Below are 17,855 nucleotides of genomic sequence, written 5' to 3'. Positions count from 1 at the left end.
CAAACACTCCAGTTCAGTTAATCCCAAAAACGTAGAGCTGACATATTCTTAAGTAATCTTATTCTTTCCTCTAAACAAAACCCTCGATTTACTCTCTAAGCTTGTTCAAAAGTTACTAAAATCTAAGTTACTGCCAGCAGAACCCTAGAAGTGTCTGATGCCAAGAAAAGCACAATCAAAAGAAGAAATGATTGAAATAATAGAAACAATTGAAAAAAAGTGCAACAAACCAAGTCGTTCAAGATTACACTGTCAGATTTGACATTTAACAAATGCCTCTTTGAAGACCCACTCAGATAAAAGTTTTTGGTGTTTTTATCATGTTCTTGTGGCATTTTTCTCATGATGGAGGACATAAATAAAGAAAATTAAGCTTAAAATTGCATTTCTAAGTTTTTCTTTATTCAAATTGTAGTGAATCGGAGGCAGACGCAAAAATGCTGTTTGGAAAATCTTGAGCTTGTTATATAGGAGCTACAATCAACGGGCCACAAGCCCTTGTTCCATTCCATTCTGATGCATCCACTTGCAGACAAATAGATTCATGTATGTCTTCACTTTCCTCATCCGAGCTGCCATCTGGCGCAAACTGTATGGCTGGACAGCTTCAATATTATTTGCCATTTTTGTTACATCAATAATGTCAGATTGGGGGGTTGTCAGGGGCGAAAAAACTTTTTTTTAACCGAAATAAGGATTTTTTAGGAGAAATCTAAAATAAGCGGAAATTCAATGCAAGCCTTCAAAGGTCTGTGCAATGTAGCTCAATGCCGAGTCATGGGATGTGAGGTGCAACAGCCAAATAAAGGAGAAAACATAGACATCAGACGTGTGTGTGTGTGTGTGTGTGTGTGTGTGTGTGTGTGTGAGAGTGTCAATAAGGTCTTGTTCCCCTCACCCATATTCCTCCCTTTTTTTTTTTTTCCCTTTCTCAGACTTTCCAACCGCACATTCTGGAACACTCTGGAATATTCCGACCTAGTCATTCATGCCTCAGTCCTCCTCACACGCGTGCACACACACGGAGCAAAGTGTCGGTGCCAACATGTCAGCTCCAAGCTTCCTCTTCAGGTCTCGGGGAAACGGCAGAGGTGAAGGCCGGGAAACGAAGGAGGCAGTGAAGGAGGTGTGAAAGTTGGAGCATCAGCACTGAGAAGCCAGGGTTTGTACTGTTGTATCTAAGGCCATGTGAAGTCCTGTCCTTGACCAAGTGGAAGGCAGACTGTTGGATCTGCCATGATAATGAGTGGATTACTCCGGTCCTATCAGATTGGTAAACTGAAGACGCTTTCATTTATAAAATCCTGCCTTTCAGTTTCTCATGAAAAGGAAATGACATGATGCCATCCTGTAAACCCTCGCCATCCAAATCCAAACTCAAATATTTTCATTTAGAGTTCAGTCTGGGATTCACGCACACAAATATGAGAAAAAGGATGGTGAGCGTAGGGGGCTGTTTCAAATGACCAAGCTGAGTAAGAAGGTAAAATCCCTCCTTTCTTTACGTTTGCTCACCCTGCATGAATCATCAGAAGTGAATCAAAACATCTGTCATTTTTCTATCAAACAAAAAAGATATTCTTTTTCCAAAGGCATTAAAAGCTGCCCTTTCAATCTGATCTAATCAGCATGTTTTTCTCTGGCATTATGGGAAAACACTGCAGACAAATTTTTATTTTTTATTAAGTCTGAACTTAAGTCTCTCAGATATGCTGCATTATAAAATCTGCAGAAATGAAATAATAATAAATATGTTGAGGTTACCTTTTCATTAATACGGAGTCTTCTTTTCATTTTCAGCTGTTGCACTTGGGTTTCATTTAAAGATGTCTAATCCAACAGGTATCCCATCCGTATGGATGGCATCCGTTTTAATTTACGGAAAGGCCAACCGATTGACAACTGATCATGGCAGAGAAATTCATATTTGCAGTTTGTGCCCAGACGGAATTAGATGACACCAAATCTTTGTATATATTGGAATAGTAATACTTTGAAAGAAAAAGCCTGGAGCAAGATTTGTGAGATTTTCACGTTTCACACCAAGCCTCTTATGACTGTAGGTGGTGGACAATTTGAAAAAATGAAGCTGCTCCCAGTTTGTCCAGTGTGAACACCATGGGTTAAACTCACGTTTAAGCCTTCAAGAATGCCCAGTGAGTCTGTGGTTTAAGAGGTTTTCAAATGTGTATAATGTTTCTATCGCAAAGTAAACAAAAAGAAAAGCTAGATGAATTGAGAAGTGTTGGATGTAGATGCAGAGCAACAGTCTGAAACACTTAGAAGCAAAGGAAACCTAACTTTAGAGCAAACTTAAGCCTGGATTGGAAAGACTTTTTTGAAAAAGCAAATTAAGAATTTTCATTGGTAACAGTATAATAATTTCTGCTTTTTCCAAAATTCTTCAGGTTGACCATTTTGGCAGCAAGTTGGCCCAGATGCCCGACCTGTTTCGGCGCTGGAGATGGGCACTGGCCGCCCCTCAACCATCCGCTCCCGGCCGGTGTCATGTTTTCCTGCCCCTGTGCCAGGGTCAAAGCGTTCCATGCCAGACCAATTTGGAAAACAAGCCTGAAGAGCTGCAGCTCTGTTTTCCAACAAGAGGCTCTTTTAAGGCCATATTAGCCTGTAAACCCTGCCCTCACCCCGCTGTTTCCTGTTATGGGGAGCTGGGCGCTTACTGGGAAGAGCGGAGCAGACACATAAACACATTATGCTAACCTGGCAGCTCTGTGCCACATCCCAAACTCCCTGAAGACTCATTTAGACTATATGACAGAAACCCATCTCCTCACCCTGAGCTCATATAGAGGGAGCTGGGTGAGGAAGGTGAACTTTGAGGGAGGAGGTTACCATCTCAAACACGACTGCTAGTGATTTTATAAATAAGACAAAACATGACCCCGGGGAGGAGTAAACAGGAGCCGAGTAAGAGTGAGGAGGTAGCACATTTTTTGTAAGAAGCTTTATAAGTAAAAAAACAAAAAGGATTCAGCAACTGGCAAATTATTGCGGTCTTATGTGGCACAAACTATTGAAGATTTAGTGGAAATCTGTTCATGAACAAACACAAACAAAAAAATGTACGCAGTTCACAAAGCAAAGACCTTTAAGTAAAGGTGCTTTAAGAGATTTTAGGGAAAAACTCTAGGATTTCGAAAAAGAACATGATCAAACTACACAAGACTAAAGTTCAAAAACTGGAATAACAATGTTATTAAAATCAAGTTGGACAAAAAAAAAAAATAAACCAATGTTTATGTCAGTCCATTAAAAATGTCACTAAAGTTTGCTCATCAGCACAGCATTCTGACTGCCATCATTAGCTCCAATCAACATTCCCACCATTATAATCATCACATCATCAGGTGGTCTCATTTGGAGACTGTATGGGTTTCGGTTTGTGGACCTGTGTCTGTGGGAGCGTGCACACATTGGTTTTTACAATTAAATCCTTCTTTTACGTTTCTACACATAAAGATTACACTAATCCCCCTATTCAATAACTTGATAGTTTTACATTTCAAAACACACAGGTTAAAGTTAAAAAAGGAAATTTTCTTTATTTATTTTTTTTTAAATATGAAGTTTAATTAGCTGAATTGTTTATTTTGTCAAAAAATGAAATAAGACCCCAAAAACGTTTACTTTACTGTCTGAGGGGATAGAAGAAGGCCTTTTTGATACACCAATTAGTGGTTAAACCATAAAGACACAGAATAAAAATGTGAAGTTAGTGCCCTCTGCTGGAGAAATAGAGAAGTTAAAACATGAAGGTTTTGTTGTATTATCATTATCATTTCATTACACCGTCATCATGTCCCGATTACACTTCGCCAGCATGAAGGAAGAATGTCTAGTAAAGGGCTTTTTAAGTCTTTTTAAGCCAAATGTACACACAGGGAGCGTGCCTGCTTTTCTCATTGTCTGTCACAAATAATTCACTTTAATGTGTTTTCTTTAGACCGCAGGCAGAAGCTGCCAAGCTCAGCGTTGGTCTGCAATTAGGCTCGATGAAGCTGCCATCACAGATCACAACATGCAAACACGGACACTGTGCTTTGTGGGAACGTTGGGCTGCTGTGTGGAAACAAGAAACGGCAGAATCAAGCAGATTTTAGGATTGAGTAGGAGATTTTCTGCACCCACTCAACTGGCTGCACAATTTACCGTAGCTTTTTTCTGCCACTTGAGGGCAGCCTCTTAAACATCTCTAAGTAAATGTTACTCAAATGAAAGTTATGCAAAAGGTCAAATATTTGCCTTTTACTTGAGTTAAGATGACACTTGTGTGACTCTTCTTTTGATATTTATTACAATAATTTCATTTATTGAATTAAAAAATATAGATGCATATGACTCCAGCAAGTTCCCTGCCCAAAAAAATAAATAATGGAAGGCAGTGCGGCATGAAAAAGTTTAGCAAGCAGCTTTTAATTGCACTTTCCTTCTTTTTTTTATTTCTACTTTTTGGGGTATTTTATTAAAACTTATAACTGATCCTTCTGAATGTACCTCAAGACATTGAATTTTCTGAACACACTGCGCTTTTTACTCCACTATGGTTTGAAAACATGGAGCCATTTCAGAAGATTCGTGCTTACCATTTTGTTTTTTGCTTCTATAATCTTGTTTTTTATGTTTAACAGTTTTCACGATTAAATCCTTTAAATCTTTTAAGCTCTCTAAATTGCTCCTGAAGTATACTTCCGCACCTTCAATTTTCTTGCTTAAGGCAAAAATCAGGAAAGCAAAGTTTTGCATGAACAGAAGACTTTTTATTTACAAATAATTTGTTTGTGAAAGTAATGACTCAGCATATGTCATGGTATCAAGAGGTTTTTTTTTTATATAATAGAGTCAAAACCAGAGTGTAAAAGAGAGAAAAAGACAGAAAATACATAAAGAGATTTTCATCAAATATTCTTATTAAAACGAGAAATCCTTACAGCATTTTAGATCGTGAGCACATTCAAGATTTTGCTCTCTTTATTGTCTTGATTATAGTCAACAGCAGTGAGGCATGACAAGTCATTCGAGCCAGGGTGGTTTCACTGGTGAATTCTGAAAAGCAGGACTGTTAAGATCTTTAGTTACGTACCTCTCTACACAAATGAATGACTTCTGAAACCATGTCTACAGTTACAGAAACAAAGAGCTGCCATAAACTTTGCATAAGTGCAGGTTTGTTCACTTCTGGTTTAACTGGTAAACTGCAGAGGAAAACTTGCACACATTTGGCAGAGCACTTTTCACAAATCCTTAACATCTGAACTAAAAGCCAGGCAAAGCTAATAGTGGAGATGGTGAGCTCCTTCAAAAAGCTTTGTTGCTTAAAGGTTCATTCTTTAAAATTAATTTAAGAAAAAAACTACCACTTCCAATTTTTTGATTGATTAAATGATTTGGCTTATTTCCTTATAAATTGTAGATAATACAATATTCGATCACATGGATTTACAGAAATAATGAAATGCATAAAGGCATTTTTTTCCAAGTAACAAAATCAAGTGCTTATTGATTATCTTCAGAAAACATTAATTTGTGATTTCAGTAAACAGTAAGGTGAATCACACATCATGTATCAGATATGTAATACGCATTATCATCAGAAAACAATTTCATTAAATCCAGAAACTTGATCTTGAAGTTCCTACATCCCCTCAGTTTGTAGCCTCCATCATTTTCTAAGAACTGTTTTTGAATATTGAATGGTAATGATTTTCCCCACTATCTCTGTACAGATTTGACCACTGTAAAAATCAACAAGGTCATACAGCTTTAAAAGTCTGGATTGATAAAATAGTTTGTATGATACATTTGTCAGAAAACTGTTAATGGCTTGCTCAGGGGATCCATTTAGATTAGCGTAAATCTTGCAGTCCCTTATCCAAGTGCCTTAAATTTGTCCCAGCTTTCTTAAATAACGTGCTCTTCTGGCGATGTCGGCATTCCATTTACTGAGGTTGTCATTCACAAAACGTTGGTCCCTTTCAGATTTCTTCCTTTTTTCAATAAAGCTGCTTTGTGTTTCCGATTAACAAACTTTAAGAGGATCGCTGGTTTGTCAGTCTCTCTTCTCCTGCATGGCGAGCGGTCGGCAGATTTCAAAATTGTTTGTGTCCAGAGAAATTCCTTTGGACTTTAAGAACTCTTCCACCTGTTCTCCTCTGAGCCCGTCTCCTGCTCGTCGGATTCTTCACCGTTCCTGGCAGTCACAGTGTGACCGCCATCCGCTGATAATCACGTCGTTATTCCTGGAGTTCTGCTCCTGGTCATCTGTTCATTTTTTGACAATCTCCATCCTCTTGACATTGTTATCATTCAGAGCCTGCAGCGGTTCATCTCCTCGAGCACGTTTCAGATCTGTCTGTGCTGGATCTTGACGGCCTAACTTCCTCCAGCCCGAAATCAAGCAACTGCTTAATATCATCAGATTCGTCCGTCACTGGGGGGGGTTTTCTGGGACATGAGGCCGTAAGACTCCACTCTTTAAAATTTCATTTATAATGTCTAAAAACATACAATATTTTTAATCAAAAAAGACAAAAAGGCATTCATTTAAGTCACTATTGCCTTTGATTCATGAGCAACTGTTCTTCTCCAACCTGCTGAGTCAGGGAACTTATTTTATGTTACTACACTTGAACTTGTGTCTCTTTTCCTGTATAAACAAGAGCTGACAGATTTCTGTTTGAGTAGGAGCGACTCCTATAAGGAGCTATCAGCAACTATTATGAGTAAAGGGGAGACGTGTGCACGGATTCTTAGTTTTATGATGTTTTATCTGGCCCTCAGCAGTCCTGCTAACATTGAAGTCTGTTCAAAAAAGTTAGGCGTAGATGAAACAGCATCAAAAGGTACTTGAGGAAGGAAAGATGCTGGTAAAATAAACATCTAAGAGAAGCTTTAATGCAATAAACTGTTTTCTTTCTTCCACAAAAATAAAGAAAGAAACCTGCAACTCAGAGCCGAGGTAAGGTTCTGCCATGGAACAGATGGGGTGAACCTGTCCTCTTTGTAACCCTTACCCATAAAACAGAACCACGGCCAGAGCCCCCACTCTGGTTTGCGGCTATGCCTTGGCTCTCAGGTGGTCTTCTATAACTCACACCATTTCTCCACAGAACCTTCACTGAGACATGGGTCAACAATATTCAGAATGAGAAGCACGCCGCTGTGAAATTTATGAACAGTAGTTAGCATGAATGTATTTTATGGCATCAGAGGGGCTCCTGAGGATCAGTGAGGGATTTCTGAGATGGCGTATCCAGATGCATGCCTGTCACCTCAATTAACGCTTAGCTTTTTTACTGGAATGCAATTTACATGTGAAACCAGAACTCTACCACAGAGTCTAATTATTTGACAGCTCCATTTAAACCACAAATATTGAGAACTATTTGTTTTGATCTCACCAGTATATATTTTTTTCAGTGTCTCCGAAACAGTATGGTCTAGTCATGTATTCTTTTTTGGTTTAAACCATTTAATACTCTTATCCATCAGAAGGTATTGACAACAATTATCGTCTCCGCCTCCATGGCAAGTCACAAAAAGAGGGGTTTGCCTCGATCACAAAAAGAAACCAGCTACACATCCAACTGTGATGACCTTAATTCTGTTATAAAAAGCAGGCTCTGCCTCCGTCACATAAGGCTCCTCTACACCCCATCACACCACCACCCACCCTTGAATGACTACCCAAAAAAAGCCAGCTTCACCTATGTTGCAAAGAAACAGGTTTGACAACTGTCACAAAAAGTGGTTCCCCCTCTATAACAAAAAAAGAGGATCTCAACAACTTTCTGGCAATCAAGGAAACACTAAAGGGACAATAAAAATGAGCATATGCAAGTGGGGGCAGGTGTACCCCAGACATCTAAAGCACATACTTTTATAAAACTTCCTATGGTTGCCTGTTCAGATCTTGATACAGGAAAAATCTATTTTGCTTTAAGTAAAGAATTATTCCTGAACTTTTTGCCTGCACTAGTACAAATCTTCTAGCAGAAAGAGTATTCCCCTGCATATGCACACTGGTATTTATCTACACACTACTATATATGTAAACACTAGTACTATAATAGTAGACACTACTATATTGAAACAAGTAGAGGATTTTTAGGAGCGATTTTTTGAGCAGCCGCATCTTATGGGGGGAGCGCAGGTACAGTAAAGACCAAAGGTTTGGACACACCTTCTCATTCAAAGAGTTTTCTATTTTTATGACTATGAAGTCCAGCTCACCCCAAACAATCTCGATTGGGTTTAGGTGCGGTGACTGTGGAGGCCAGGTCATCTGGCGCAGCACCCCATCACTCTCCTTCTGGGTCAAATAGCCCTAACAGCCCGGAGGTGTGTTAATAAAAAATGATGGTCCAACTAAACGCAAACCGGATGGAATAGCATCCCGCTGCAAGATGCTGTGGTTCAGTATGCCTTCAATTTTGAATAAATCCCAAACAGTGTCACCTGCAAAGCACCCCAACACCACCACACCTCCTCCTCCATGCTTCATGGTGGGAACCGGGCATGTAGCGTCCATCCGTTCACCTTTTCTGTGTCGCACAAAGACACAGTGGTTGGAACTAAAAATCTCAAATTTGGACTCATCAGACTAAAGCACAGGTTTCCACTGGTCTAATGTTCATTCCTTGTGTTCTTTAGCCCAAACAAGTCTCTTCTGCTTGTTGCCTATCTTTAGCAGATATTCTACCATGAAGGCCGGATTCACAAAGTCTGCTTTTAACAGTTGTTGTAGAGATGTGTCTGCTGCTAGAACTCTGTGTGCCCTTGACCTGCTCTCTAATCTGAGCTGCTGTTAAACTGGGATTTCTGAGGCCGGTGACTCGGGTGAACTTATCCTCCGCAGCAGAGCTGATACTTTGTCTTCCTTTCCTGGGGCGGTCCGCGTGTGAGCCAGTTTCTTTGTAGCACTTGATGGGTTTTGTGACTGCACTTGGGGACACTTTCAAAGTTTTCCTGATTTTTTGGACTTTCTGACCTTCATTTCTTAAAGTAATGATGGCCACTCGGTTTTCTGTACTTAGCTGCTTCTTTCTTGCCATAATACAAATTGTAACAGTCTATTCAGTAGGACTATCAGCTGTGTATCCACCCGACTTCTGCACAACACAACTGATGGTCCCAACCCCATTTATAAGGCAAGAAATCACACTTATTAAACCTGACAGGGCACACCTGTGAAGTGAAAAAGATTTCAGGTGACTACCTTTTGAAGCTCATCAAGAGAATGCAAAGAGTGTGCAAAGCAGTGATCAAATCAAAAGGTGGCTACTATGAAGAACCTACAATATGACATATTTTCAGTTGTTTCACACTTCTTTGTTATGTATATAATTCCACATGTGTTAATTCATAGTTTTAATGCTTCGGTGTGAATCTACAATTTTCATAGTCATGAGAATAAAGAAAACTCTTTGAATGACAAGGTGCGTCCAGATATTTGGTCTGTACTGTATATGACAGAAAGGACATCATGAAAATAGAACGGACAATTGTCATGCATGTGGTAATTGTATTGTGAAGTATTTGTACAGCAAATGTAAGTTGTACTCATATATGACATACAGGTGATGCTGTGGTACGGTGTCCTTACGCAGCACCCTATTCCTTACCAAGTTGTGAGCACTGACCCCTTATTGACCTCACATAAATGCACGATGTGTCTAGGTGATACGCAAATGCATCCATAAGATACCCACACTAACTACACCAATTGTCTAATTTCCTAATTTCTAAGAGTCAGGGTGCAGAAAAAGAGCGCACGAACAGCATGGGCTACTCGCACAGTCCGTAGGATTTGGGGGGGGGGGGGGGGGGGATAAAAAAATCAGTACAGCGCACCTGCGTCTGACCTGCTTTCATGCGTTCCTGCGTTCATATTCTTGCCTGTTGTATAAGTGTTCACTACGACCTGTCACTCGTAGCATGCCTGTAGTAGAAAATGTGCATGAACATTTTGGTTCTAAGGGCTCATGGTATTATAACACAACCCAGAAGGGCAGTTGTGGCTAAAGCTTTATGTCCTCATTTTCACACTAGGGTTGTGCCGATAGACGATATCATTGTTCATCGTGATGGGTGAGTGACATCCCGATGGAAAGACACCATCGTGATGCCACGCCCCCGCCACTCTGCGAGTGGACGCCATAAGCCGCGGTTACATGTGAAAAATATCTTGATCGGATCAATGGTCGGATTAGAATCCAACCGTGTACATGGTTCCAGAAAAATGTTTTCAGAAGATAAAAAACGTTTACATGGCTCACACTTTCGGTCGGAATAAATCATTCGCACATGCGCAGTAGGGTTTGAAAAACCGGAAGCGGATATCAGTTCCGCCGAGCGGCTATTTTTTTCTCGAACTTTATTGAATGTAACAATTCAATACAAAACAATGTTGCCGAGTGGCTTTATACATTGATATGTCAGCTCGGTAATATACAAGACGGTCTTCTAAACGTGCTTTTAATAATGTTACGATTATTATGAAACGCCTGTTCGCTCATCGTTTTATTTTTAATCCGTGTGGTCAGTGCTTTTTCTGTTGAAAAACGGAGCCGGAAAGAAGCCAGAATTAGCAGTATGCTAACACGGGCTAACAACATTAGCTTTGGGTGGTGCTGCAATCTGCATTTTGGCTGCATGTAAACATGTGGGAATAACATCAGCCTTTATTTAGTCGGGACACAACTCGAAACAGAAATCCACGTGATTGTTTGAACGATTTCTAAGGACTGAGCGGCCTTTCTGCTTTGAAGCTTACACCGCCCCAAAGCGCTGTGTGTGTGCTCACGATCCTCTGCTCAGACACACTCTTTTAGACCCGGTTCTGAGTTCGGTAGCCTGTTCCCCTAGAGCTTCGGAACGGATCGCAGTTCTAAATCTCCCACATACTACCGCTCATGTAACAAAGCACCACCCCCCCTTCCGCTCAAACACAAAGCTGTAAGTCCGCGCTCCGCCGGTCCACTTGACTAGTAAAGTGCAGGAGCGAACCATTTCTTTTCTAGTTTGTTTGTTACTTTTTTTGTTAAAGTCACTTCCCCCAGTTTATACTGGATAATCGCGGATGAGTCATTAGTTGGGAAATAAAATAAATAAAGTAAAGTAACAAATAGCAATAATATAAGACCGAAATATTAAAAATAGCCCCCCCACGACGATATCATCGTCCATCCCGATGGTTGACAGCAAACATCATCAACGGCCAATATAAGGGACATCGCCCAACCCTATTTCACACCAATTAGTAATGCACTGTCTTGTTGATGTGCTTTCATTGTGATCGATCTTATCCAATGTCTGGTTATGTTCTTATCTTATTCTGTCTAGGGAACATGGATGGAAATTCTAATTACTGCTATAACCCTGCTGAATAGGTGTTCATTAATGTGCAGTTGACAAATTTGACTTATTTCAATATCTATAGAAAGCTCTTTTTCAAGTAAAACTATCTCAGAAACTTCTGATTTTAGAAAAACCAGATTACCTTTATTTTTACCTTTGTTTTTCAAATCATTAACTTTTTAAAGGCTTTTCAGATAACCAATACACATAGAAACAAGCAGAAAGAAAAAAATATGCTATCACAACCTATCAGTATACACAGTTTATAAAAGTTCAAGCAGTACTAAGTAATTTGGTGCATGATCTACAGTGGGGTAAAAAAGTATTTAGGCAGCTACCAATTGTGCAAGTTCTCCCACACTCTTTATTTAATTCTTTAAAAATCAGACAATGTGATTTTCTGGATTTTTTTCTCTTATTTAGTCTCTCATAGTTGAGGTATACCTATGATGAAAATTACAGGCCCCTCTCCTCTTTTTAAGTGGGAGAACTTGCACAGTTGGTGGCTGAATAAATCCTTTTTTGCCCCACTGTATCATCTAGAGTAGTCCACTAATACACAACAGAATTTCCTTGGGTATTAAATTTTGGTATTGAAGGAAACTTTTTTTTTTTTTTATAGTCGATTGTAGTCGATGATACCAAGCCACAGCTTTTGCTTTTGGGGTTTAAAATGTGGACAACTGTTCTTTCCAATGAGCTGACAAAGCATTTTATTGTGTGTTAAGAAATGTTTTATTGAAACAAATATTGATATGTCTTATTTTAATGTATGGTTTCCTAGTTTATGTAAAATACTTTCATTCTTTTGAAGTATGAATTTTCTGCTTTTCCTTTTGCTCTTGCTGCCACTAAAAAACTGGGTTTTGGGATTGCAATGTCACAATTTATTTCCAATTTAAATTCAAATGTAATTTGTCACATTCTAACAGTTTATTCAGTGGGACTATCAGCTGTGTATCCACCTGACTTCTGCACAACACAACTAATGGCACCAACCCCATTTATAGGGCAAGAAATCACACTTAACCCTTGTGCTATCCTTGGCACTTTGACATTGGGAGTAGGATCATCTAGACCCACTAGACAGTGCTCTGAACCTTTTTTCTTCAATGATTTGTGAACCGCACTGGTGTCCATGGATAACATGAAATCTTTCCACCTTTATCCACCTTTGTCATGGTAGGGAGAACATGTCAATATAAGGGTGGGGGGTCATAGGATAGCACAAGGGTTAATAAACCTGACAGGGCACACCTGTGAAGTGAAAAAGATTTCAGGTGACTACCTCTTGAAGCTCATCAAGAGAATGCCAAAGAGTGTGCAAAGCAGTAACCAAATCAAAAGGTGGCTACTTTGAAGAAACTACAATATGACATTGTTTCAGTTGTTTCACAATTTTTTGTTATGTGTATAATTCCACGTGTGTTAATTCACAGTTTTGATGCCTTCAGTGTGAATCTACAGTTTTTATAGCCATGAAAATAAAAAAACTCTTTGAATGAAAAGGTGTGTCCAAACTTTTGGTCTGTACTGTACATACATAGTATAATATGCAGTGAAATGTATTGCATGACTGTCCAACAGTATGAAGAATGAGGAAAAGTAAAAGTTATGTAATGGCGTAGATGGGAAATTCCATTAACTAAAATATCTGCTATAATAAAAATGCTAGCTTACTTAAGGTCAACAAACTCCACAACATTTCCATATATTTCCATATATGATTCATTTATACAAATTAATTTTTTACATTTCCATCTAAAACCCCTTTTTAAACCAGTTTTTCTCAAAAATTACATCCTGTGATTTCCGGATTATAAACCGCTACTTTTGTCACACGCTTTCAACCGCTTTTATGCATTTTCTTTTTTTAATGCATTTTTTTTTAAACAGAAAGGGTTAGAGTGAGACAGGGGGAATACGGTATATGTGTCGAGGAAGACGCAAGTTTAATGTAAATTCCCACTTTGTGAATAAATGGCACAAACAGACCCTCATCACGGAAAATGCAAGACGAAATGCACATGACGCAGTTTTCAAGTTAAAAGCAATCGTTAAGAGCAGTGTGAAAAAAATCCACCATCACCAACGGGTTTGGAAAAGCCGGTCTTCTACGTGACAGAGAGGACAGCGCAAGCTCAGGAGAGAATTATCCTCAGGATGAGAGTGACACTAAAAGCTACAATGAAGGAGAGACTGAGAGAGTTAGGCTGGGTGAAAAATTGATTGAATTAATTAATTCGAATTTTTTGTTACAAAAATAAAAAATGTTTAAAAATAACTAAATCGAGTTTTTCTGTAATGGCTCATTTTTGGCTCCCCAGAGCTTCCGTACATTAGTTTCACACGGCGGTATGGCAAGCGGCAAACAACAACATCATAGCACACACGAAACAGCAAGCGACAGCATGGCTACCAGTGAGAGTGGAAAGTTTGTTCCCAAGAAAGGAATAAAGTCATCTGTTGTTTGGAACTGGTATGGGTTTGCTGCCACAGACATGGAGAACGCTGCAAGAAAATCCCACACCGTAACAGCTCTAGTTCATATCTTGTGGGACACAAAAAAAAGCGACTTCTCCAGTACCGGTAGCAGAACCGCGGAGGTCAGATCTTACGGATACTGCGGTCTTGAAGAATGTTGCCCAGGGGCTCGTTCAATACCGGGGCTCGGTACCCATCCCTAGGAAAGGGGCACGGTGGAGAACAATCACCGAAGCGGTCGCTTTGCATAAAGACATGGTCTCCATATATAGCGTGGAGAAGACAGGGTTTATTCATTTAATTAAAACCTTAGACCCCCGATATGAGCTGTATTGTTAACCTTTTAGAAAATGGTGCTAATCTCAAGATGAATGTTTGTCTCCTTTTAGTCTAGACTACAAAGTGTGACTCAAAACACAGCTGGGACTTTGTTCCAAGAGTGTGTTCATTTATTTATTATTCATCCCAGAAATGGGGTTACATTTGTCTTGCGTTTGATTAGGCCATATCGCCCAGCCCTAGAGAGTGTGTGTGGCGAAGACTATCTTACACTATTCCAATCAGACACTGAGGAAGAAGACTTCCATGATTTCAGTGCACAGGAGGCGCGTGCCGGGCAGAGGCACCTATAAGTTACTGCTGCTCTCAGTGACTTTTACCAGTATGCTTTTTTAAACAGCCCTGTTAGTGCTGTTACTACCATATTGCTGCTGAGTTACTGCCGCGTCACAGGCACTGTTTGGAATAGAGCTGTGACAGTGTGGGATTTTTGATCACCACTTTGAAGAAGCAGCAGGAGTTGCGGTGTCACTGTTTACCCCCCCATGTGTTGAACTTTTCCTGCGATTACTTTTTTTCTTTCTGAGGGTGGTCGGAAACTGCAGGGAGATCCTCTCCGGAAGGCGGATCTTCCTTCGGGGTTCACTTCCCTGTTCGGACCCTCAGAGCCTCCAGAGTGGGTTAATAAAGAATCATTCATCTTCTTCTGGGGGAAACCTTCTTTTATTACAGTTCTCCTTCACTCTGTATATCAAACGTGAACACGCACTCCCAACACACTTCTGCTGCGCACTCTCGCTCTCTCTTGCACTGCACGAGCTCTCCCCTCCTTTTTACACAAGCATGCACGGTTTCAACACATACACGTCTTCATTCTACAACACATTTCAATGTGGGCACATGCGGCTTATGAATGTACAAAATGGTTTAGCCTTTAAAAATGGAATGGGTGCGGTTTATAATCAGGTGCGCTTTATAGTCAGGAAATTATTGTATTTTTCTATAAAATTAATATCAATTTACGGATGGCAGTATTACAGATTGAGATCATTTTACTTAACCAAAAAAGAATTTTGAACAGGTCCTATATTTCCAATTCAATCAACAACTCAAGGTGGTTTGAAGATGATGGAAAGAGAAAATATTTCAAAAAAAGGATCTTTGTGGCAGGTTTTGTGGCACTAACCGGTTCCTTAGAGACTATCCGACACTCCCCTGTTGGGATCATCAAATCTTCTGATATAAAAACTGGAAAAGTGGCAATTGTGAAAGCCAAAACCTCCCGGTCGTCTCAGTAGAGGTACAATCCAAGGAATCGGTTAATGCTCAAAGAAAAATGACAGAACAGCAGTTAAAAAGGGGCTTGTCATATTCTGACTTGGAGATTAAAAATGTAAAAAAAGAAGAGAAACTTGTCTGTTTTCCAGTTTGACTGGCTCTACGGCTGATGAGCTGCCAGAGCGCTTTCAAAGGCCGTTACCTCGTCACAGCCAAAACAAAAGGAGCAGAAAGGTTGGGAAACCATTTGTCTCCGCTCGATACTGTTGACTTTGAAAATGTGTCACATCGGTTGACACAAAATTCCTAAGAACTTTACAAAGCGCTGATTCAAGCTTGGGTCAACAGTTGGAACAAATCCACAGTAATGCTGTTGCACTTAAGTTAATATTGTAGGGAGTTTAACTGCTCAACTCTGATTTCATTGACCTCTTTAAACATCAGAAGTAACCAATTCTAATACTGACTAGTTCATTGGAATTCTGGTGCTAAACTGACACAGATAGATGGCAGCAGGAAGCATTATTTCTTTTATTACAAATAACTGATTTTCATTTTGAGATTTCAGGATCTTTATTGCATAAACTGACAGTGATTAATCAACACTGACAGGTCTCTGCTTTCCTGTATCCAGATATGAATCAGATATAGAGTTTGTGTAATAATAATCATTTCTGATCATTTATTGGTTTTTATTATTTGCCAACTGATTAGAAAATAGACAGATATAGATATTGAACACTCTCTTTTGTCAGACTTGAGAAACACCCTTCCCACAGAATTGATCTCAGGTTACATTATCAATCTTATCAAAGCGCTGAATTAACAAATACAGACAGAATTTTTTTTTAAATAATAGATGTTAGAACTGTTTACTTTGTGTTGCTTTTGCCCCTGCATACATTCCTGCACAAATGTACAATAAACTTTCAACAACTTAAAGTGAAAATGAGATATCCCCCTCACAAAAACCATGTATTATTCTTTCCAACCATCCTAACAAAAGGCACAAGTTATTGTTTTAATAACAATGACTTAACATCTAACGTGTACTCAATGAATGACCCAGTCAATGAATGAGGTGTAACTGGATACAATGAGTTCCTTTAACAATCATAAATCATTATAAAACCATCAGCTGAGGGACGCTGACATTGCATTTTTCAAACAGAGTGATGCATTTATTTTCATTTCCTGTTGAGCTCACACTCCGGTTAAGAGAGGATCAGAAACTTGGCTAAACTTTTGCCCCTCGGAGTCAGCTTACAACACCTGCAGAGTTCAACACACCTGCGTGACAGGGTGTGGAGTCTGTAGGCGCCGGCGTTTAATAACCAATGTAGTTTAAAGCGACTTTACTCAATTATTTGTGCATTTAGACACTTCAGCAGGTTCAAAAAGCGACAGAAAGAGCTTCAGTGAGGGTACCTGTCCGGTGATGCCGGTGATGACAGCCACGTTCCTCTTCTTCTGGGGAGCTCCGTTAAATGCGGAACCGGCGTTAGCGGACTCGGAACTCTGGGCCATCTCTGTTGGATGAAAATGTCTAAAGTGTGCGGTTAAAAACTAACGACAAAACCGTCCAGACCCGTGTGGAAGTTCACAGAGTGAGTATCAGCGAGCCTCCTCAGCATCCGTAAACCAAACCAGAAAAGCCACCGGGTGACTTAGTAGGAAGCGGCTGCAGAATCAGCCAATGAGAGAAGAGCCTGACACATCGGTGTCTTAAAGAGACAGAGATCCATTAAAGACTAAGGTTGTTCATGACTGCGCCCTCTAAAGGAAGAAGGGTGGATTGCATGACTCTCAGCTAACAGGCTGAGAACAACTTGTGCTGGACAAAAAATGTTTTTAAAAGGTGATTAAGAGAAACTTTATTTCAAAAAATTGTTACTAAAGTAGAGATGCAAAGCTGTTTGGAGGTGAACAGGGATTCCATTTTATTTTTTTATTATACATTTACTTACAATAATTGTCCAGCAAAGCAACATGTAAACATGTAAAATACATCATTAGACTCTGTGTCTGTACGTGCAAGATATTTCCACGCCAGTCAAGGATGCAAGTCTGCTCTGCAATCCACAGGTGTCTCTGTTCCATAAACAACTCAGCACAGAAATAAAACAGAGACCAGGAATCACAGACAGTCCTGCTGCTGACCTCAGCACATCTTATCTGGTGATGCATGCAGGTTTCCCTTTTCATTTGCAGCAAGCAAGCATATTTCACAATGTTCATGGATATATATGGAATCAAGTATAATGGAACCCCTGGAACCCACAAGTCACCCTAACATGTATCAATGCTGATTTGCAAGCTCTAAAAACAGCATTAAAGCTTCATCTGTCTCTGAGATTTTTAAATGCTTCTACATCTTCAATGTGATGTGGAGTGTTTTAGGCACACTAACCCCTTTGTGTTGCGTGGTTGGGCTGTGC

General features: G+C 39.7%; 1 protein-coding gene across 1 annotated transcript in view; it reads right to left on the bottom strand.

Annotated features, from left to right (window-relative positions):
- Nucleotides 1–17,117, bottom strand: part of gmds (GDP-mannose 4,6-dehydratase) — a 176,353-nt gene extending 159,236 nt beyond the window's left edge. Inside the window, exon 1 of the mRNA XM_023954387.2 lies at nt 16,846–17,117. Within this exon, the coding sequence (XP_023810155.1) occupies nt 16,846–16,944 (99 nt within the window). The 5' untranslated portion in view covers nt 16,945–17,117. The remainder of the gene's footprint in view (nt 1–16,845) is intronic.
- Between the last annotated feature and the right edge of the window lie 738 nt (nt 17,118–17,855).

Source organism: Oryzias latipes, chromosome 4 (assembly GCF_053564925.1).
Source record: "Oryzias latipes strain Hd-rR chromosome 4, Olatipes_Hd-rR_3.1".
Lineage (NCBI taxonomy): Eukaryota > Metazoa > Chordata > Actinopteri > Beloniformes > Adrianichthyidae > Oryzias > Oryzias latipes.
Note: the sequence above shows the minus strand (reverse complement) of the source record. Positions and strands in the feature narration are given on the sequence as shown.